This window comes from Martes martes, assembly GCF_963455335.1.
Source record: "Martes martes genome assembly, chromosome: 9".
In the NCBI taxonomy this organism is placed as follows: Eukaryota; Metazoa; Chordata; class Mammalia; order Carnivora; family Mustelidae; genus Martes; species Martes martes.
In genome coordinates, this window is record NC_137896.1 from 81,785,502 (window position 1) to 81,809,432 (window position 23,931).

A 23,931-nucleotide genomic window follows, 5' to 3' on the forward strand; every position below is an offset into this window, starting at 1 on the left:
GAAGATGCCATTTTCAGCACTTAGCAACAGAGGGAACAAAAGCTCTAGGGAAGAGAAGCTGGAAAAGACAACTGAGCAACACAGTGGATGCCTTCTGGGGTAGTTTCTTCCTTGTGAGCTCTAAGCATTGCAAATAGGGTTTAGTTCCACAAAGAGGTCAGTTACTTTTCAGAAAATTTTGTTCTCATGTAAAATTTCAGGTCATCATAAAAATTATGCCAAAAGGGAAAGATCTGGGTTTCTGTTTAAAAAAAATAAGAACAATTAAAAGCACAAACTTGGCATAAATACAGTGAGTATTCGGTATCAAGAGAGGGAGCTAAAGAGAACCATCACTTCAAACCTCCCCCCACCCCAGCTCCACGGGCCATCTCCCGCCAACTGCTTAATGCAAGTTTGATGAGCAGACGTGGCTCTGGCTTTGGAAGTCACAGTGCTGGCGGGTGTTCGTGCCAGGGGGTCGGTGCCTGTGAAATTTGGGTATGATATCGCCTGGCCCTTTCTTAAAGCAGTGTGTGTGTGTGTGTGTGTGTGTGTGTTTGCTTTTGGGGACATCAACTGTGGGTTAATTTGATCCAATTTTCTCTTTGCACCAAACACATATAAAACATTACAACTCTATAAAAGTACAAGTGCAACTTGTACATCTGAAGTTTGCAGGAACTATGTGAGCAAATCCTATCAAAATAGCTATCTCATATGTATAAACAGCATTTGTTTTTAGAAAAACAATATCATAAACTGCAGAATCTGTACAAAAATATAAAATAAATTTGGGCAGCAGTTTCTAAACAGCCATGTAAATGCAACACTTAGGAGGAGTAGTTAATGCCTCTAAAAAGGCTGAATTGCCAAGTCAACCTATACAGGGCGAAAATGCCAGAAAAGGTACTGAGATTATCTAAATAATATATATATATATTTTCTCTTTTTACCTCTTGCAATAAAACTTATAGAAAAAATAGACAAATATGCACATGCAATTTACAGCTTTTCCAACTTATTCCTTGTGCTTCACTTGAACTGTTTATTTTTGTCATTCAGCATAGCAACATTGTCTTCCAATGTAGTCTTTCCTATTCCAGGGCAGTAGGTCTCTGAGAACCACTCAAGAAAAGCATATTAAAAGTGGTCATACGTGGATGAAGGCACTCCAACTCTGCTCAAAGCAAAAACTAGTGTGATCCTTGTGTAAAACGATCTTTTTCTCTGAAAAAGGCAAGCAAGGGTGCATGCACAGTGCGGAGAGCTGGGGGTGCGGGGACACTCGCAGGGTCTGGGCGGCGCAGGCACCGGTCTGGGGCTCTTAGGAGCCGACCAGCACCTCCATGATGTGGTCCAGCTCCGTGAGGTCCATTTTGAAAGGCTGACTCGGGGCCACCGGCTGGCTGCTGTACGGGGCCAGAGTCTTGAGGAGGTCGTCGGCCGACACCGGGGCCATCTTGGAGGCCGTCCCCGCCGCGGACGTGCAGGGGTCGAAGTCATACATGGACGTGTCGATGTCTGCAAACAGGATGTCGTCCAAGGTCAAGTCTGTCAGAAAGCCTGTGGACGTCGTGATTTCAAAGTTCCCGGGCAGAGAGTCCATCAGCTTGGCGTCGTCGGGCCTTGGGACGCCCGGCGCGCCGGAGCCCCCTCGGGAGCTGTCAGGCGCGGCCGCGGCGGCCCCTGGGGAGGTAGATGTGGGACAGAGCTCCTCGATCTCGTCCAGGGCGGAGGAGAAGCTGTCCTTCTCTGGCGGGGGCGCTGGAGCCGGAAGTCTGGCGGGAGCCGCGGGCGGCGCAGCCGGGGAAGTGCAAAACGGGGCGTCGTCGTCGTCCTCGAGCAGCGAGGCAGGCGTGAGGCAGGCCTCCAGGGGCGTAGTGCTTCCGAGGTCGCCGACCAGCGCGGGTGGGGGCGGAGGCGGCGGCGGCGCGGGGGCGCTGAGCGCGGCCGGCGCCTCCCGGTAGCTGGCGCTCAGCGAGTCGGGCGGGGGCGAAGCAGCGGCAGCCAACACCGGCCTCAGGCTGCCTTCCTGTTTGAGCTCCTCCTGGATCCGCCGCAACATGTTGTTGATCAAAACGGTCTTTTGCAAGCTGGGCTCGGTGAGGGGCCTGTGGTTATAGAGTTTCATAAGGGAAATGTTGAAGATAGTCTGGCGCTGTAAGGTGTAAGACACCTTGGATGGACCATCGGAGGGAGACACGATTTTGCCTTCCAGCCCATCTTCATGCTCATCAAACTTCCGTTTTTCTCCTTTACCCAACATATATCTGCAAAAGGGAAAGGAAGGAAGTGGAATTAATCACATGAAAACGAATTTCTCCCCTAAAAAAACGGCGCTGATTCGGTGGTCAGGAGTTGGGAATTGAGTTCCTTGCCCAAGGTTGGTTAGAAGAGATGAATTAATTGGGGGAAGATCTTTTGGAATGCGAGAGCATTGGGAAATCTACCTTTGTATGCTGGTGGAGCAATTTTTATCACTAGGTAGTCTGGTGAATGTATTTCTTGAGAAATGTGTACGACACAGACAAGTTAAACGTTACCATGGAAACCATGATTTTGACTTTCTCCACTCGTGCGCTTGCGTTGGCTTGCCTAACATTACCATGCAGGTTCCATTTCCCTCCCCCAAACAGATTTATTTTTAACGCCCAAGAAAACACTTGCAATGCTATGACCTAACAGATAAAGGTGTCACAGATTACAGCTTGAACGCATCTTGAATGATTAAAAGAACCTAGGTGGAGAAGTGGGGAGAAGGGCATGGACAATTTTCGTAGAACCCCGTGTGCTTTCAAAATGCCTTTTCCTTCCTCATTATGCACACAGCTTTTCTGCCTGTTTGGTGACATGTGGTGAAGCACTTGGCCTGTGTCAAATGACCACAGTGATGGAGCTGCCACCGCTTTTCAGCCTAGAATAAAGTGGAGGAATGTGGCTTTCCCAGCCCTAGTGCCAATGGCTCAATTTGACTGCATACAGTTACCTCTGAACGCACTGGACGAATTCAAAAGTAATTTTTTCTGATTATAAGCACTGCTGTTTGAGTACGGGAGACATTTCATAACAAATACCTACTGTGATTCCAGAGATACATACGTATTTCAAAAAAACAACCACCTCCTATCTCAGACCTTGAGTATGTGGGAATGGCTTGAATTTTAACTCCTGCCCCACCTCACGTGCTGCTCCCAACCTAGGCCACCTCCTTGCCTGCTCTTGACTCAGTGAAGACCCCCTCAGGGGGCTGCACCTTCTGGAGAGTGGTCCTTCCTTTCAGAACTTCCACCATCAAGACCACTGGCCTTCACCTCATAGACCTCACTTGCTAACCATTAATCAAGGAAGTTGTTCTTCTGCCATCCAGACCAGGAGACATGGTTCTCATTACTCCAGGCCTGTGCTTCCTACCCGCACCCCCCACCTCTGCAGCACTTACCCACAGAGGAGTGTTAATCCTCCCCTCAGTGCCACTCACTCATTGATCTCTTCATATACAAAAGCAGTTTGTACTTATCCCACTTTTCTTCTAAAAGCAACTTGCCTTTACTAAATTGCTTCAGCTGATTCACATGGAGCCTCGCTGAATCCTTTATATTTTACTCATTCTGCATCTATGCTATCCTGGGCACCCTGCCAGAAAGAGGGTAGCCTGGAAGATGAATATAGCCTGGTCTTAAAGGGGGTGAAAATCATCTCCTATACCTCATTCTCATTTTGAGTTGAGTCTCATCCTGAAGGAATAAGGCTAACCATAATAAAACTCACAGATCTTCCTTGCGACAATTTGTTGAGGAAGACCATGCTGCCCACCCCCACCCCCCCAAGCAGACAAACATGTGGGTGGTCACGGGGCACATGAGTTCCACCTGCAGTGACTGCCTCCACACGCCTCAGTCCCTGGGAGAGAACAGCCACAACCCAGCAATGTCAGTCAGCTTGAGGATTTGTTAATGTTCGTAAAGAATGTAAGTTACTTGTATGGAACGCTCTCCCTCATGGAAACATTAAGACAATGGATGTCGATCACAAGGACCAAAGACCAGTCCCATAATGTTCTATGAGGCAAGGAAGATATGGTGGTAATAACTCTTGTATCTACTACTTCACATGACAAAACATTTCCTATTGTTTAGTGCTAGAAAGTCTCATTTGTGTATATACTTTGCATAGAACATTTCCCATCTAAAGTATCTGCGCTCATTTTAACTTGAGTGTGAATCAGAGAGGAGGTGATTTCATTTCACATTACAAAACACTTTCTCCTTTATGCCTTAGAAGTGTTACTGGACGATTGTGTTTTGAAACAGTTATACTGTTTGTTATCTGCCTAAAATTTACGCATTTAAATATTCATTTCTAGGAAAATTTCAGTTTTGCCAAAGAACTCACCAAATGCATTTAATTCTCATTATAAAGCTGGTAGATGGTCTATGTTATAGGTTATAATGTAATAGTACCTAATACATGTAAATCTGTGTGAGACAACACAAATGCAGAGAAATATACTCCCAAACAGTGTTGCTCAAAGCGTGGTCTGCAAACGGTGCCAGTCTGTGAATTGTTACTGGCCCATGAGGAGTTAAACAGAGATACTGTATTACTTAGAAATGTTTAACAGCATATTTACAAAGTAACTGTATGTCTGTAAGTCTAATTTCTAAAATGAGGCTTCTGTTTTTGTCTTTGTACTTAAATTTCATTTCTCTATTAAGAATTTTTATATTTTACATAAGTATTCATCTATGAAAGAAAAAACAAACAAGACGGTTCTTCATCATAAAAAGTTTGAGAAGCACTGTCCTCAAATGTAAACCAAAATCGAATACCAAACAACTGAAAACAAATTAGTAAAGCTCACTGCCACTTGGAATTTTTATTGGTTTTCTGGAGGAGAGGGAATAGCTGAAACAGTGTAGGCTTTTCTTTGTCTTCTAGTCATCGATAAGGATTGTCTTTTAAATACTGGTTGCCAGAATAAACAATAGGGCTTTCTCAATAACTTTCTCAGTAAGGATTACTTCTCTAGAAATCATCAATGAATCGATAAAACTCGAATATTTACCAAGCATGCAGTACTAGGCATTTAGCAGAATTCCCATAGCTGAAGGAGATCAGTGGTGATGTTTTCAAAGAGATTTCAATGTGAGAAGCACTTAATTTCCAATTAGAATGACCCAGCTGGTCATAGCTGTGTGATAATCCTAATGATTTAGGAACAGCCTGATAAGATGTTGTAATGCTGGAAGGGGAAGGAGGAGGACCCTTGTAAGCAAAATCTGTGGGCAGGACAGACAAATCGAAGCTTGGATGCTTTTCAAAAGTGTAAATAAGAGCCCATGACAGTGTCTCCAAGCAGGTTAGCCTTCATTTCACTATGGCATTTTATGAGGCCAGGCTGGCTCAACACACCCAGCGAGACTGCAAAATGCACACAATACTGATTTGTAATCCTGATTCTATTGAGATTTTTATAGAAAGGAATAAAATGCAACATGATAAAATCCAGTCCACCTTTTCGCTTAAAGGCTTTAGATTTAATTTTTTTTTTAAAGGTTAAAGTTTTTCCAGAGTTTGAGTAAAACATTGAGTCAAGTGTTGCCACTGACCACGTTCAGAAGAGGCCTCCAACTCCTCAGGGTGGGAGGTTTTGAGAACTCTCTCTCTCAGGGCGTGTGTTAATGACCACTTCCTGGAGCAGGGCACGGTTCAGAGAAGGAAAGACCAGACACTCAAGAACCTGAGGGCAAAAAGCCAAATGGTGTCCCTGGGCCTGGAGCTGGGCTAGTCAAATCCAGGGTCAGCAGCTCCTCAGAAGCCTCTTTCCTCAGGCAAACTAAGAAAATAACAATAGCTCTTTAAAGCCCGAGATTGGAGAAGCATGTGACCTTTGAAAAGGCCTCATGGCTGGGGCTCATTAAGTGCTTCAAGGTTAACACTGGAGGAGAGGCTGTTCTGCTGTTCCTGACTCCCAGACCCTGGCCGTGCAGCACTGACACCGACACCAGGACAATGGACCTGAAGTTCACCGAAAGGAGGAGCTTGTGACAAGTGTGGCTTCTAGGCCATCCAGAGACCTGACACCAGTCTTTGTCTCCTCTCTTGGCTTGGAAAGACTTTAGCCCAAACCACAGGTCTTCTACCCCATTTTTCAGTCAAAAATCCAAAAAGGACCCTGAATTTCAGGGCTGGTTAGAGACAACCCCCCCCCCATGGAGGAAAGAGGGGGTTGCTTCCTCCCCTTTCTGCCCCTCCAAAAAGGAGCCTGAAGCCAACCACAGACACTTCTCTTGGATATTCAGTGTTTTGTTTTTTTTTAAAGATTTTATTTATTTATTTGACAGAGAGAGATCACAAGTAGACAGAGAGGCAGGCAGAGAGAGAGAGAGGGAAGCAGGCTCCCCGCTGAGCAGAGAGCCCCATGCGGGACTCGATCCCAGGACCCTGAGATCATGACCTGAGCCGAAGGCAGCGGCTTAACCCACTGAGCCACCCAGGCGCCCTTCAGTGGTTTTTAATATAAGGTTCATGATAAAACACCCTTCTTTCCAATAAACCTATTAGAAACAAATGCCTAGCATCCTGATTTTAACATAAATTTTAGCAAGTATTTACTAGGGCAAACTGAGCCTTGAAGATAAAGAGAAACCCATGGGTAGCAATAGAATGAAAACTTCTCTTCCAGAGTTTTCTAGTAAGCTTAACACTGAATACAACTCTATATACCAAACCCAGCTTTCAATTGCACAACTTTCATCAGAAAGGACCTTGCCCTCAAAGGCTACAATCTGCTTGGGCAAATGATCAAAAATAACAAAGGGTAACTAAAACATTCCTCAGAAGAAAAAGGACCAGAAACACAGGGGCCTATATTACCTCACTATGGTGGAGTTTGCACTTCCAGATTCTTTTCTTTTTCTTTTTTTAGATTTATTTATTTGAGAGGAGAGAGCATGAGCGGGGTGGGGGTGGGTGCAGACAGGCAGAGAGGGAGAGAGAATCTTCAAGCAGACTCCCTGCTGAGCCTGGAGTTGGATGTGGGGCTAATCTCAGGACCTTGAGATCATGATCTGACCTGAAATCAAGAGTCGGCTGCTTACCCAGCTGAGCCACCTGGTCGCCCCTGCATTTCCAGATTCTGAGTGACTCCCCAGAGCAAGGCATGTGAGAGTTTATTATGGGCTGGGGTGATGAGGAGAGACTTTTGGAGATAGGATTTGAGATTTAAATATAAGGCGGGATTGTCTCTTAAGGCCTGTTTCCTAGTCTGACAGTAAGCACCATGAGGGCACAGACTCTGTCTCATTCATCTCTGTATCCTCAGGACAGGGCAGTCTCGGACACACAGAAGATGCCCCATAAACAGCTGCTGACTAAATGAAATGAACGGAAAGAATGAGAAAGAGTCTGAGGGACAGCCAGGGAACTGAAAGACATAGAGATGTGTGTGTCTTTGTCCCTGACTGTGAACTGTGCATGGGCCGAAGGGTCTGAGAAAGAGGAGAACTGAACAGACCTCAGAGGAGGCAGCTGTACAGGATGGGACGTCCGTAAGGCAAAGCGGTGAGACAGAGGCACATCCGGTGGGCAGGGAAGCCTCAGCTCAGAAGGCTGTCTCATGAATGCCTGTCACACTTCTCAAATTTGGGCAAGTACTAGACTCACCTCACCTTGAGGTGAGTAACACAGAATGCTGACCCCCTGCCCCCAAGATTCTCATTCAGCAGGTCTAGTGTGGGACCCAAGAAGGCATTTCCAGGTCTCCAGGTAATGGTGGTCTGGGGACCCTATATCGTGAACCACAACTTCCTCTTTTCCCCCTCCAGCCTTTTCATATTTAAGCCTGTGGATATTTTTACCCAATTAATTTTGACTCCAAAGGTCTTCCCTATTTGTGTCTAAGCAAGTAAGGGAAAAAAGAGAAATGAGCAGAGTTTCTGCAAAGGCAATTGACAAATGGCATTAAAAAAAAACCCAACTCTATGCAGAATTAAGGTGTCTTTGGCTCAATTTAATGGTGAAGTCCAGCTTTCTCAGCCTGATACATCAGATCCCTCTAGCTCAGTGGGACCCAAATTCTTCTTGCTGTGATCTTAGAGTGCAAGGTAGTGAAGCCTCAAGCCCAGCATCCAAAAAGGAACTGAAATAGTACGTACACGTTACCTATGTGTTACCCATGTATTAAAAGGCTAACATTTCATAGCTTTTATATTGTTAAGGCATTAAGGGAAAAATGCAAACTTAAAAAAAAAATCAAAAGTTCTCTTTAACTCGGTGTTTTTTGACTTTTTAAAAGCTATGTTTTAAATTTAAAAAAAAAAAAACCCTCTCCTTTGATGCTATTTGAACTGTCAAAAATAAGTGTTACATTTAAATTAAGATTATTAAATCTGCTTTCGCAAACTACTACTTCATCATTCTCCCCCCACCCCAACCCATTGCTTTAACATGCAGGCTTCTCTATAGCCCTCTGTGGCCTCCCACAGACAGGTCCACGGAGGGCACTGCTGCTGACCCAGCATCCCCACTGCGTCCTGTGGTGGTCTGAATGGGAAGCCTCCTCAGCCCACCATAAGGGCTGGCTTTCTATGTATGGGTCAAAAAAGGATGTAAATCATTACTTCAAAACACCTCAAGGCCCAACTGTTTCATACCTTGTGTACATTTTCAAGAGCCTGTTCCAATTTCCTTTTGTACTAGTAAATAAAAACTAGAAAGCCACTGTTTTCCCTTCTCGGGATTGTAGCAGGCTTCACAATTAAGTGACATGTTGTTTTAAAAGTCAGTTAACCAGGCAGAGCTAAGCCATGGTATCTGTAGTCAGGGAAGGGTGGCTACAAGGTGGGCACGGCTTCTGGAGAGCTGGTCACCAGCCTGTACACTTAGGGTCTACGCACATATCTGTAATAATACTGTACTTTAGTAAAAATGTTTTAAAAACACTAGTTAATAGCTCTCAAGAAAAAGGCTCCCAGTTCAAAGGGGAGCTCTGAGAAGCCATATCCCTAATCTTTTCATCTGCATCCTCCAGTGTGACCTCCAATGTGACTGGCTGCTGAAGGGCACAGAAGTACCCATGCTGACACTAAAAATATAAAAATGAGATATTTACAGTATGCCAACAATTCAGAACAATGGTTTGTCCTCACGGATCAAGCTCATTTGAAGAAAAAAGAAGCTAAGAGAAAATGTGTGACAAGTGTCTTCGAAAAGGCTAGCAGGGATTATTTCCTCATCTGACATCCTGTGCTGCCAAAACCCACCGCCCTTTAAGTGGAAAAACACTTTCTTTCAGTTTCTTTGGGGGTAGTGGTAGAAAGGAGTGTCCCTGGCAAAATCATTGTGTGTGTGACAGACTTCCAAGACCCAAAGAGAGGCCAGCCAGAGAACTGGCTCTGAGACAACTTCTGAGACACGGAATATTCTCATTTCTCTTCTCTGCACCCCGTATACTTGCCTTAAGATGCATTCTGGATCCTGTTTTTGAGGTGGTCCAAACAGAGAGCTTCTGTGCATAAGAGAGGACACCTCCCAAGAGCCACAGGGCACAACTCTTGAGAAATGGTTCTTCCACTGTCAGATTGTCACACAGCAACTCCCAGGCAGGAAGGAAAAGCCTGATCCAACTTTAATGGGGGGAAGCCACATTTGCTTAGACAACTTTCTATGCTGTTAAAATGTTACACCTTAAAAAACACACAGGACTCAGAACTCTGATAATGTCTACCCTTCTAACACCCACTCTCCTACAAGTAACAACAAAACACACCGGGAGAACAAAAAGGCCACCCTGAAAAAGACATGGTAGGTGGGGGGAGAGGGGGCAGGATCATAGAAACAGCAAACAGAAACAAGCCCAGTCCTCCAAGGGCTCACTATCTACGGCTGTGCCCTGTGCCTCGCGCCTCTTGGCTCCTCGCAGTGGGGCCAGAAACCCGAGTGCTGGGGTGGGTGGTGACATGGGGAGGGAGGGCGGCGGAGAACTGGAGGGTGTAGAAAGGAGTGGGGGCTATGGAATTAGCCCTCCCAAAGGCTGCCTTCAGACCCCAAAGTGACTGCCTCTGGCCTCGGGGAATGGCGGAAACAGGGGCAAAACTCCAATGGGGAGAAAGCCTCTCTGCTTATTTACAGACAGGATAAGGACTCCCAGAAGACACTTGGGGGGGGGGGAGATGTTAGTAACAGAACCCCTAAAGCTGCGTGCCTCGGGAAAGGTTATTTTTTTTCAAACAGCAAAATAAAACAAACAAACAAACAAACAAACCCCAAGCAAAGCTCAGCCAGGATGAGGTCCCTGCAGTAACATCCATGCTAATTGGTAAGTAAGACAAAGCCTTCCCTAACAAATCAGCAATGTAATTATGAAGCCAGTCACTAGATGAAGCCAGTTAGGCGCGCTCCGGCGCTAGTCTGCAGCTGTAACCCGACACCACTGTTGGCGGCGGCGCCTCCTCCCGGCTCTGCCCGCTGCGCTGGGGGCTCGGGGCCGCGGGGCACCGGCTGCTCGCCGCTGGTCACACACCGCATTGCCACGGAGACCCAGGGAACAATCCTCCCTGTTTTCCTGACAGCGCCCCAAAGCCTAGAGATAAAACCGAAATCCCGCCAGGAAGTCCACCTCTCACTCAACCAAAAAAATAAATAAAAACAAAAACTTTTACTGTTTGGGAATGTCTTCTAAAGTCCACGTTTCAAGAAACTCTAGCTCTCCCCTCTCAGGATTTTCACCTCTATGCTTCCATTAAATTGAAGACCCTTTCGGACACTGTTGGTTTGTCAAATACCATCTTTTCTCTTGGAAAAAGAAAAGGAAAAATGTAAACGCGGACAATTAACTGCATTTAGTTGGCAAACCAGACTTAAATTCCGGGAGAGAATGTTTCCAGTGAATATTTCTTTGGACTATACTATGGCCTTGTTAATAAACAGCTGGAAAGAAAAAGGGGCTTTTTAGAATGTAACTGTTAAGTAGTATAAAATGTTTCTAATATCCTGTCTTACTGGATCCTCTACCAGCTAGGAATTTTAGATTTTAAGGCTAAGTCTTAAGAAGCTGGGGTGGGGAGGGGTGAGACACGAGTCCCCTTCTTCCAAAGACAATGGAAATTCTAACAATTATTTTATTTTACCTAAGGATTCTGGCTAAAAGCACCACATCCTTAAAGTAAAAGACTGAGCAGAAATATACAGATTCTGAACGTAAGTTAACAAAATCACAATCAATACATGATGCCTGGATTTGCGTTTAAATCCTCTAGAAAAAAACCTGGCCATGTAGATAAAACAAAATTGACACAATGCTGACAATTACTGAAACTGGATAATAAGTATGAGCGGATACGTTACACTGTTCTTTTACTTTTAAGTGTTTGGAATTTTCCATAATAAAAAGTTAAAAACAGATACACACGACACATCAATACATATGTTTAAAATCCTACGAATTCAAAAAATCAAATAAGCACAATAAATTATTTACACCCTCAGCGAGAACTATTCTTTTAACCTGATAGGTTAGTTTACACAGAAGAAAGCTAATATTAACGCTCCATGTAAACAAGCATGCCCCGTACAAGTCAAGTCCTTTCAAACTCTGAAAGACAGCATATCACATCCAGCCACAAGGGGGCGCAGCAGAGCAATAAGGCGCCCCTGAAATCTGATTATTACTGCAATTCTACCTATTCATCTCTCAAAGTATACAGACTTCCGAGATTGTTCCCAAATTCCAGTCTACACAGAACAGTGCTAAGCAAGCCAAGAGCCTTGTCAAGACCAAAGTGAATTATGTTATGCTATGGTGCAGACTCTGAAAATACTGTACGTAGAAAAGTTTGCTGCCTGTATATAGGTGACACTGATGTTTGCAAAACCATGGTTAAAACCCCTGGAGGGTTCCTGAAGTGAGAACATACAACAACAACGACAAACATATAAACCCAAGTCATAAGGTGAGGACTTGGAAAAGCCAACAGTTCAACATTGCCAGCAGGAGTCCTAAAGTAGACTCCCAACCACACAATGAGTTAGTCTCAATGTTAGCATCAAGAATTTTACCAGTATTGAAAAGCCTTCAATAATCCTACTGCCTCTTAAGAACAAGAAACTACTTCTACACTGAACAGATATGGCTTCAGGCAGTTATTTGGGAAAAATTCATAAAGGATACTAGGGAGGAGCCATTTAATTGTAAAATGTAACAAAGTTATCCTTAGAGAGATAATGAAACCAGTTACTGTGTAACTACTTGCTGAAATTTTTTCTACTCAAATTATAAGTTGAGGTTCTATGTTGTTATATGTTCCATACTAATGTCCATAAGCAATTAACTATTAACACCAATCTTTCCATTTGAAACTGTAAATATAAACATATTATTTATGATAATTTATAATCATTTAAATTACGACGCTAATTCATACTAACTTGGTGTCAGGAACATCTTTAACATGCTGAATCTAAAGACTTATAATCAATTACGGAAAAACATTCTTAGATTTTAATTTCTTTCTTTCGCTTCAGAGAATGTGCCTGTAAAGGATAGCCAGCCTTGCTTGCCCCACCCCCATTCCCGTGCATAATGAAAATATTTTTTTCTCCTGTATTTATAATTGCTTGGATGGGACTCTGGTTTCAACCCTCCTGTAGCGTCTTTTCCCCAAAGATACCTTGTTTTTTCCCCTCACATTAGAGACCCGTAATAAACAATGGCAGGGGGAATAAAAGGCTTAGGGTAGAAACCCAATGCTTTGCCAAAAGTAAGTGACAGTTCTTTGCATTTTTTTTTTAAAGAGGATCATCAGATCTATAAAACAGTCACAGGAAAATGTAATTTGTTAAAATGAATATGTATAAAATTAAATAAACTTTAATTAAACAAAAGGTTGCCTTTCAGCTTTTCTTAGCCAACTACCTGCCTTAGTTAAGAAACTAAGTATGTATACTAAGAAACTAAGTATGTATACATCAGGAAGCATTTTTATAGAAGTGTTTCTTAAAGGCAATGAGTAGTTTTTCATCTTTGTGTTCGAATTCAGAATGCTTTAATACTGTGAAAAATCATTTTAAAGAAGATGTGTTATAAAATAACAAACATTTCATCTTAACTTCTACATGCAGTCTAGTTTGTTGTTTTTTTTTTTAATTTACTTAATGAGTAAAACTGAACATTGTACTGTATGGTCCAAATCTGGATTCCTTAAAAGAAATTTCTACATGACACACATGAGAGGATAAAAACTGAAGGTATAGGGTAACAGAAATAGACTTAAGGGACACATAAATGGGAGGAAATTATTCAACTGTGTGCATCGCAGTCCATCCATACTCAGAATCAGCATGCGTATTTTAGTTACTCCTAAGAATTAGGTAGGCTAGTGATAAAGTTTTACAAAGACAATTTCGACTTCGTATCATATACTTGAATAACTCACAAAGTAGAAAAAAGAAAATGAGGAAACACACTAAACTTGAGAGCAGTGAATACTACTTTGTAAAATATGCCAGCCATTCATATTTAAAAATAATTACTTTGGGGCTACTTTGAGATAAAATGTATTTCTTTCTGAGGACCTCTGCATATTGACAATTAGTGACCCACGGAACACAAAGTCACTTAGTCAAAGACAATAAAAATAGAGTACCTCACTGAATGTGATAAATATTTATTTTCTAAGGAACCAACCTCTCAACATTTCAAAGCTCTTCGATGATCCCTAAGGAGAGCTTGCCTCCAGCCTACCACACTTGCTACCCCTAACATTCCATTCACCCTGACTATCTTCAGGAGTCTCAGAAGCAAGAAGGCAGGTGCCACCTGAAAAATCCACACTTTGACTTTGTAAGTCAGCTACCATTAGACCACTAACAATCATGATCAGATGAAATCTATTTTATTTTCCATTTCTGGGTGTGGTAAAAAAGTATTTTTTAAAAATCAGCCTGTTTTAAAAACTACTCAGAAGAGACCATCACCAAGTTCCTGACAAGCAGAGAGGCAGCCAAAAATGTCTTCTTCAGCTGCAGACCACAGAACTCAAATTCCTCTGCTGGTTCACTTCTCTCTGACAGCAGGAAAGACAGAGAAGTACACATACATGCATATGGAGGCTCCCTCCTCCAAAAAGGAGACAAATCTGAAAAGCAAATCTGTATCATGTGTTATTATAAAATGGGATAACCACTCAGGGAGGATCGGTTTAAAACAGTTGCCACGTCATTATCTCACTTGCGTGGCTAGAATTTTATGCAAACCTGTTCTGGTGGAGAGATGACCTTGGGACTTTCAGATTCCCTGACTTTAACTCGGGCAACACGTCTAAACACCAGGGTGGGGTGTTCTGGCAGCTCTGCTGGAAGCCCCAGGAGCTGCAGCGTGCCATGGGATGATAAGCAGCCAGCCAGGAGAGGAGAGCGAGGAGTTAAAGGTTCGTTTGCAGCAAGGAGCATATCCGCATGTAACTTTCTGACCAAGCCACATTCAGGTCGTTCTTTTTCCTTTTCTTCCACAGATTCACACAGCCCACTACAAACATGAGTGTTCATACGTAAGATGCCCTGAAGAGCCCGAATCCCTTCCCCTTCACTGTTCTACATGGAACTCCCTAGAACCACAAAAAATGCTTGGTTTAGGGGCTTCTGGTCAGTTAACCGCCCATGAAGACGGTTAAAGCAAAAGCCTCTGAACCAGGCATTCTGCAAAGTTACAGTTTCTGCAAAGAGACAGAAAGATAGTAATTCAGACATGAATTAGTTTTAAGAACTTAGGTTTGCTGCTACCCGGAGTCACTAGAGAAACAAAGCTGCCTCTGGGCACCTAAACTAGTCAGACCTGCTGTAGCAGTTGCGAGGTGGCTCCAGCTCTGCCCTCCACTCCCCTCCCTCCAGCCCCCACCCCACACATCAGCACAGCTCACTCCACTCGGGGCGGTGCCACGCCTGGCACACTCATCCCTCGTTCTGCCATCCCCGCTCAGAGGCAGGGCCCGCGCTGCACACATAGCCAGCGTGCAAGGGTAAGGGGAGGCTAGCCAGGCCAGCAGATGCCAACTCCATTCTGAACTGAGAGCAGCCGTGGGTACCGAACACGGCTTCCATGATCCCGGGTTTCGAAAATAAATCAAATTGTAATATTTGTGTCAGTGAATCCTGGCAGGTATTTCCAATTAAGTGCAGATGAGGGACAGAAGACCTTGAGAGGAGACAAATGAGCCTTTCCAGCTTTTGGAGCCCTCTGACCACGAAGAGAGCAGATTTCCAAAAGGGAGTTTGCATTGTCTGTCTGAAGTGCTTCGTTTAGATGATATGCATTTGTTTTGCCCTGTTAAAAGTCATACATTTTCAAAAAATTGGGGGATGTTTTTATTTTGAAATTTTTATTTGTGTTTCAATGAAAATTTTTAGACAGCCAAGCATGTTTTGTTTGTCTCATGATCTTCAAGAAAAAAAAAAAGAAAGAAAGAAAAAGAAAAAAAAAAAAAAAACACACACACACACACAAGGCATCTATTTATTACCCAGAATAGGAATGTCGTCTTATTGGCCTGACATATGCCATTCACAGATTCATACAAAGAATGAACTGCCACACAGTGCTCATGGAGAAAGACACTGCTCCACACAATGAGTGATGGGCGCTCCAGGGGACAGTTCTGTTCACAGGGTTTCCCAGCATCTGCACAGAGGGCAGAAGTTTGCTTTTCATACCAACTGCACTGGCCATTGGAGACAATTTTTTTTTAAAGACACGCCACCTTTGGTTAGTAGCTGTTTCCTTCAACAATATTAAAACTAAATTAAATATCCACATACTTTTTAATCAGGAGTCCTAGCTTATGGGTTTCTATCATTGGTTTAAGTAACGATATCAACAATAGGTAGAAAATTATGGTTTACGCATACCCAAGTGGCTGGAGAATTTTTTATGTTCTGTTGGTCTGTATTAATTAATGGAAAAACCTATGAAGGTAGGCATTACCCTTCCCGGAAGGCCACTTTTCACTTAAAACTGAAGCTTGCTCTTTGGTGCCTTTAGCATATATGTGATCTTTGGACTCAGTAATCAAAGAAACCTCTTTCTCTTTCTGTCCTTAGCCAATAAACTACTTCAACTAGAGCCATCTCCTACAGGATATGCCATAACAATAAATATGAAATTTCTGTAGCAACAAAATTTTAAAACAATTCTACAAGTGAATTAAAGTTCACATTACTAAATACCATGTTTTTAATCTACATATAATATTGACAGTGATCTTGATTTTTCTGATGTAAATGAAATATAAAATAAAGTGCCATGCTCTTACTAGTGTTCTTTAACAAGAAACTGCAGCAAAAAAACAAACTCAAAAAGTTTCTGTTGTAGCTTTTACCTTTCTGAGTTAATTAAAGTGTAAAATATTTTGATAAGAGAGTGGCCTTGTAGTATAATTTGATACTGATCATTTGTAGTATGCCACTTCAGAAAAAAAAAAAAAAACCTTTATGCATCTGTCTATATTTTTTACCTCCCCCTTACCTTTTTTATGTTTTGTGTATGTCTTTCTAAAGTAAACTACTTTTATTCTGCCACTGGAGCGTTATTTAAAATAGTGGATGCCAAAAGTATCAGTTGCTACATAAATTTGAGTGAGTTTTAAATTAGCAAAATTTTTACTCTTTTCTATGCTCATTATTAATAATTCAGTGTGTGGCAACTGGATAAAATTTATATTTCAATTTCTCACTAAAAACGCTCCCAAGGGGGACAATTCAGTAAACAGGAGCCTAAAGAATTTCAAAATCTGAATTAATATCCTTCTCTTGGTTCCTAAAGGGAAACAAGCCTGAGCAGCTGTTACCTAAGAAGCTATGACATTTGCCTGACAATTACACAGTTCCTTAGGACACCTCTTGTTGTATACTTGGTTGGTTTTATAAAATGTGAATCCTCTCTCCTACCTGTTGTAATAAAGCAAGGAACAGACTGAGTGTCAAAAAAGAAAAAAAAATGTCAAATCCATTTCATCGGATTTCTCACCTGACAGCAACATGGTTATGTACAATTTAATTGGCGGGGCGGTGGGGGGAGCAAAAATTATTTTCAGGGCTCCCAAACTTGATGAACAACATAAACAACTTTACATTAATATATAATTCCTCTAAGTAAATCAATGAGGCTAAAGGAAAACTTTCTAATACATGTCTCTTTTTCTCCTACAAAGAAACTGATTAACTTAACAGGAAAGCAGAGATCCATGAACAAGCTATTCTTGCTCAGGCCAGAAGCTGGGTCTTGCCATGAGTATTTCACCCTCACAGCACACCCTCCCTTGCTCAAATCAGAATAGACTGCTATAAAAAGTGGGAGCGATGGGAGGAGCTCCCAGAGTGAGGCATGCCTTCTGGTTAGCTGAGCAACTATCCCCTTCACCCCCTGAAGCAAAACAATGAAGAGGCTCTCAGGTGGACTGTCCTCCAGGGGTTGAGTGGGGCCAAGAGCCCACTTCAATCTTGTCAGAGACTAGACCCTAATTATAAAATGCTACTTTGAACACTTGAGGCCTCAGGGATCCTATTGGCTGCTACAACTTCTGGGTTCCTTCCACACATTATGGACATTTCTTAACATATATTGGGAAATCAAAAAGCATATTTCAAGAACAAAGCTTGAAAACACTCACTGTCTTCCTTAAGACTGACTGGGGCTGCCCAATTCAATTCAAATAAAAACTTCTATCATCGGAGGCTGTATGTCTCACCCTGCTGGTTGCCCTTCCCCATCTAGTGCCTCTAAAAACTTACTTTCTACCACTCAAAACATCCTGAAACTCCCCAGTTTGAAAGCAGAAAGTTATTCTAAGACAAACTATACCTAATCTTTTTGTGAACTTTAAAACTAAACCCAAAACACTCCTCCCATCTCAATACCACAACTTCTGCTAAAGGTAAGCTAACTGATGGCCAAGAATAAAAATTAGAACAACTTATGATTTTCTCTAGATCCAATGGCCCTCTGAGGCACCCTCTGTCTTAATGGTACAAAGTCCAGAGCCAGGGACAGCTGGCTCCCCTCGGCCCCCTCCCTTTCGGTCATAGGCGGTTACCACCAAGATGACTTGTAGATTTCTAACTTAAAAGCCAGTTGGACGTTAAGTTTAATACACACATATATTCAAAATCAATTCACTTGTCAAGGGTGAAAGGAGGGTAGAGAGGGATGTTTTCAAGCTAAAAACACAGAGAAACTCACAGAAACACACTATAGCAAGTTGGATGCAGACCCGGTCACGGAACCCAAAAGTGAAGCAGCCTTCACTCCAGCAATCCGAGCCTTAAAAAAAGAAGTCTCGTACGTTCACAACACAACTGCCACAACACGCACACACATCTCGGCTGTAAAAGCGACAGCTCCAAGCTCCCTCCGCCCCATTGCTGGGCTCCGGTTAGCTCCCGACCCCCTCCTGACCCGGGTCCGTGACTGCCCGTCCCCTGCCCTTCCCCCAGCAGGTCTGCCCGCGTACGCTGGTGGCGGGGGGCGGGGGCGGGGGGGGTTCCCGGCCCTCGCCCCGGGGGTCTAAGGGTGCAGGGCCGGGAAGCAGTGGGAGGGAGCGCTCCTCCGGGTACCTGCACCAGGCCAGGTCCGTCTATCCGAGGCGCCCTCGACCCTCGCGGCCGCCCGGGCCCCTCCTCCGCCCTCCGGGCTCTCCCAGCCCTGGCCGGGTCCCAACACCGCCCACCACCCATCGGGAGCCCGGCGCATCCGAGGATCCCCTCCAGCCTGGCGCCGGGAGAACTTACCACATGCAGCTCCACCTGGGAACTAACGCATCAGGAGGGGTTTCTGCCCACTCCTCAAGCTACTCCCTCTCCATGCGGAGTCCCCGCTCCGGGGGCCCGAGGGTGGCGCCGGGGAGCGGGCAGGAGGCGAGACCGAAGCTAAGACTCCGCAGTCCTCTGCCGGCGCGCTCGGAGCATTATACAATGGTGGAGGCGGTGGAGGCGGCGGCGGCGGCGGCGGCGGCGGCGGCGGCAGGCAGGCAGCGGAGGAGGAAGCGGGAGGCGGGCGGAGGGGGCGCCCTGACCGAGCGAGCAGCAGCTCGTGCTCCAGCACTCGCTGTGCAGGAGTGACGTGCGGCCAGCGAGCCTCCCGCGAGCTCCGGGCCCCGGGCTCAGCAGGCCCCGCCCCTCCTCCGGCCCCGCCCCCTCCCCCGGCGGTCCCGGGAGGCGAGATAAATGCCGAGCCGGGCCCCGGCCGCCGCAGGAGCAGGAAGGGGCAGGCAGAGCACGGGAGACGTCGGGTGGCAGCGCCGCCCACGGCTCCCTCTCCAGCCGGCGTGCCCTTTATTTTCTCTTAAGGAAAGGCTTAAGGAGATGGCGAGAGGAGAAGAGACACTCCGGCCAGGGGACCACAACTAACCACCAATAATCCCTCACACTCCAGAAAATACTCATGCAAATGACCGGGCGGCTAGTGACAAAGGCGGCGGCGAGTGCAGCGCGCGCACAGCCCGCTGAGTCGCGCGACCGCAAATATGACAAGCATCTAAGCTATTCGGCAACTTGGGGCCGGTCAGCAGGGCGGGCAGGGTCCCGCGGGGGAGGGGGGGGATAGGAGGTGAGGGGCAAAAATTCGACCCCGAGGCACCGCATCCACGCTGCCTGCGCGGCTTTCGAGACAGGAGTCCCGGGAGAGCGGGGGCCAGCAGCGTCCACAGCTGGGACACTCCCAGACGCCCCCGTCTCCGGACGCACCAGTGGCCTGCAGAGATGTCCCAATGGCAGGACGGGGGCTCCAGCTGGAACCGGGGTCAGAAAATGCCCCTTGGGCGCAGCGGCCTCGGCCCAACACTCGAAATGGGTCACCAACTCAACAGTACTTTCGGAGTAGGACGGAGCCGAGTTGCATTCTTCGTGGCCCGCCGCGACGTGGTGCAGAGCCGGCAGCCGGCCGCCCGCGCTGGCAGAGCCCACGCAGGTAGGGAAGCCAAGCTTGGAGATGCAGGAGGGTCAGAGACCCCGTCCTCTGCCCAGAAGCTTCCTGCGGATAACCTTTCCCCTCTCCTTAGAAAGGCGTCGGCTTTGAACTACTTACAGGTAGCACGGAAATTTATACTAATTGGGAGAGGTGTGTATGCCTAAGTGGTGAGAGAAAAGAAGACAGCTCCCCCGGAAAATTAATGATTGTTTTAAAAATTACATGCGCGTTCAGTGTAAAGATGTTAAAAAAAAAAAGTAATTCAGGCACCATAAAATTTTGGCTGCCACCCCAATCAATATCTCAGGTATCTGGCGTTTAATGGCTCACTGTACTGGTTATATTTAAGGATAATAAAGCTTTAAGACCTAACATAAAGGTGATTATAAGTCGTTAACATCAAGACAAGTTTAGACCTATTCAACTCTTCTGTAATGATTTGTTATCAATCAAACTGATGATCTTATTGAAATTAAACCTGGGGTAAAATGTTGCTAGAGAAGACTGTGTTTCTTGTTTTATCTTGAAGGAGAATAAAAAAGGTATGTACTTCACCCTCAGTATAATTAAAATCTTATAGATTTTTCTTTAAGTATAACCGATGCCAAAAGCTAATTATTTGTGGATATCTCTGGAAAGTTTCATTATAGTGGCGCTCCAAATTACACACCATGGAAGTAGTGCTCAGGGCCCTCTGCAGGTCCTGCTGTCTGCGCCTGGGTGGCACAGCATTCAAATATTTTGCTGCAAAGCCAAGATATTTTTCATTTCCAGAGTTCTGCCTTTTAGAGACAACACTAACTACTAACAGTTTCCTAACCACCCACTCACGTATACTTTCAGCGCTCACTTTAAGGAAAAGCCATTGAAATAGAAGCTGCAATAATCTCTTCCTGTGATATCTTTGTAGCAGAGACCAGAGGCTCTGTTGAATTTAAAGTGAATTTAAACTGTTATTCATGAATTGAAGTTAGCAGCGAGTTAGACTTGCAGGATTTTTGTGACATTTGGATATTTTCGAGCAAATGGATTACAAAATGCAGTGTTCCTGTACAAAAGAACCAAGATCAAAGTGACAACTTTTGTGTCTCCAGAGTGGACCTGAGATTCTGCTAAGGCACGTTATTCAGGAAAGGTCGGACTTCTTAGGAGAGCAACCTGAGTCTTCGAGGGAAAAGATTTTCACCTTTCCACACTTTTGAAGGTAGTAACCTCTTAAGAGTGTACACAGTATATACAAGTTCCTCTTCCCCCACTTTTAGATTCTGGTATCTTTCATCAAAGCATGAAGTGGCAGCTTCAACAGCTGCTAATGTGGTCCCACACAAGGTGGTTAACCACCCCTCCCCCAGGCTGAGCCCCCACAAGCCAGCCCAGCAACCCCTGCCTGGCCCTGGGAACCCAACTCCACAAAGATAAGGAAAAGCCCTCCCTGAGCTTTTGAAGTCCACCCCCTTTGGTATGCAGTGGCATGATTAAAAAAAAAAAAATCACTGTTCATTCCTAGCAAATGAACAAGAAATATTTCGTGAAAATATAAGTGTGGTTTTCACTCTCACTCCTTGGGACATTTAAAAGCCCATTTAAAATAATCCTACCCTCAGAATTTAGAGTTTAGAGTTTCTCCTTCTCACTTTCACATATAAGAAATCAGGCCAGGCATCCACATTTAACTATCCGGCACATTATCTGTTTAGGGAGAAAACAAACGTGGCTTTTGTAAGTATAGAATGGTGATGGTAATTTGCAAAAATACTCATTAGTTTAGTTTCAGAGAGGTACTTCTCAACATTGTATTCTGGGTACTAGTTTGCACTTCACTGCTTCTCTTTGAAAGTTTCTGGGCCTTCACATCTTGCAAACTACTAGACCACTTTGCTAACTGAAGGCCACTTTTAGCACTTAATTAGCGTATACCCAAGAAATGACACCAGGACAAGCTGGCCATATAAACTGAGAAACAAAGACTAAAACAAGTTTTAAACTTCACTTTTTCTTTCTCTTTTACTACATTTTATCTCTCAGGTTCCATTTGAAATACTAGTAGTAATCATCCACCTCTGTACCTTGGAAATACTGGTTTTAACAGCAAAAAAAAAAAAAAAAAAAATCAGATAAAATAAACATTTCGGGGGCGCCTGAGTGGCTCAGTGGGTTAAAGCCTCTGCCTTCGGCTCAGGTCATGATCCCAGAGTCCTGGGATGGAGCCCCGCATCAGGCTCTCTGCTAGGCGGGGAGCCTGCTTCCCCTCCCTCTCCCTCTGCCTGCCTCTCTGCCTCTTTGTGATCTCTGCCTGCCAAATAAATAAAATCTTTAAAAAAAACAAAAACAAAAAACATTTCAGTTCTTGAAACACATTGTAGGCAGCCAGCTGGGCTCAATCATCTTTTCATGGAAAATACAGACATCCTTACTGAACCTGGACTTCCCATTCGCTGATAACTTAAAACCATTAACTTCAAAATAAAGTTCTGGAAGTCACATCACCTAACTGATTACCAAGGAGTTGATACTGGACACATGATTAGGACAACGCAACTCTCTCACAAAGATGGCACAGATGATCAGTATTTACAGCCACCGGCAACCGAAAACTTCCTTGTAGCAATGGAGAATGCTAACACATCTCCTTCTGCCGACTGCTCTCCAGCTGTTCCTCTACCTACTTTGTCAGGTTTTCCCCCTCTTTCTCCCTGAGGTCACCGTTCACACAAGGAGAACTTCAACTCCAGGGAAGGGCTGCTTTTGCACAGCTTCCCTAATTATTATTGGCCGGCTTTGCCTCAACAGCCCCTTAGAGGGCTATTCTGTGAGAGATATGCCTTCTTCTCTTTTAAAAATATGACAATATTTAAGTCCTAATTTGGGACAAGATCTTAGGGATAATATTTGAAGAAAATGCTTTTAAAAACATTTTTCCCTCTAACATTGTTGATTAGTCCCTTCTAACCATGACTAGAAAAGATAGCTTCTGTTGGGCATCAGTGTCCTTCCTATTCCATTTGCCACTATTCTCCATTAACATCTTCCGATAAACTGTGAGGTCCAATTTGAAGCAGCCCTTCTTAAAGACTCCAGCTTTTGGTCTCTCCCTTTTCTCAGCTGGAAAGCGGAAGCCCTTCCTGGTAACAGCTCCAGTGTTCCCTTCTTGCTGGCTGCTGCTCCGCTAGAGACTGGCGGTGGCTTCTTGCAAGCCTGTCTCCTTGTCCCCAGTTCCCCTCACAGCACTGCCTTCCCAGGGGCCCCTGCATGTGGACTCTGCACTACTTGCATACAAACCAGCTTCCCTTCTTGAGGAGTTCATACTCTTCTCCAGATACTTGGCACTACTGGCATCCACGGAAAACATCCATAAATGTTAGAAATTGCATGGTCTCCAGGCCTTCCTTGTCCTGAGGAACCAGCCTGAGGAGATGATGATTCCTGAAGTAGGAGTACAAAGATCTTGTACAAATAAATCACTCAACTATGATTATGACTTTTTGGTTTCTTAATCCTCTATGTCACAGATTTAGGGTCACCTCTGGTTCTGGGGGAAAGAGCAGGTTGGTCAGGAGATTTTGGGTCTAGTTCCTCAGCCAGAGCCAGCAGGGAAGCTGAATCAGACCCTGGCATCACAGGGTCTACTTTCGCCTTCAAAAGGAGACGCTCAGGCTCAGAGATTTCCATAGCCCCTTCCCAGAGCTAGGAGTCTATAAAAAAATGATTCCAATGTAGAACTCGGAGTTCTGGGCTCAAATGAAATAATCAGCTCAAACTGGAAGAATATAAAACCAACTTCACATTCACACATTTCTAAGAGAAAAGAGAAGTGCAAATAATGATAATATACTCTATTCAATAGGATATGTTCTTGGAATTATTTTCGTATCCAGAAGACAGATTTGAGCCAGCGATCCATATTCTCCTGGATCTGTTACCCATTATGGTTCAAGTAACCTATCTGGGAAATCTGAAGCCCACCCCATCCCTCCCCCGATGTTTGGAGAGAAGCA

The 23,931-nt window shown here is 44.5% G+C and overlaps 1 protein-coding gene across 1 annotated transcript; it reads right to left on the reverse strand.

Moving 5' to 3' along the window:
• Positions 1–933: 933 nt before the first annotated feature.
• SERTAD2 (SERTA domain containing 2) lies at positions 934–18,921 on the reverse strand. Its single transcript, XM_080813940.1, has 2 exons — positions 18,760–18,921; positions 934–2,252 (listed from the first exon to the last, which is right to left on the reverse strand). Exon 2 carries the CDS (start codon positions 2,246–2,248, stop codon positions 1,307–1,309), a length of 942 nt encoding a protein of 313 aa, XP_080670066.1. The 5' UTR covers positions 2,249–2,252; positions 18,760–18,921; the 3' UTR covers positions 934–1,306.
• Between the last annotated feature and the right edge of the window lie 5,010 nt (positions 18,922–23,931).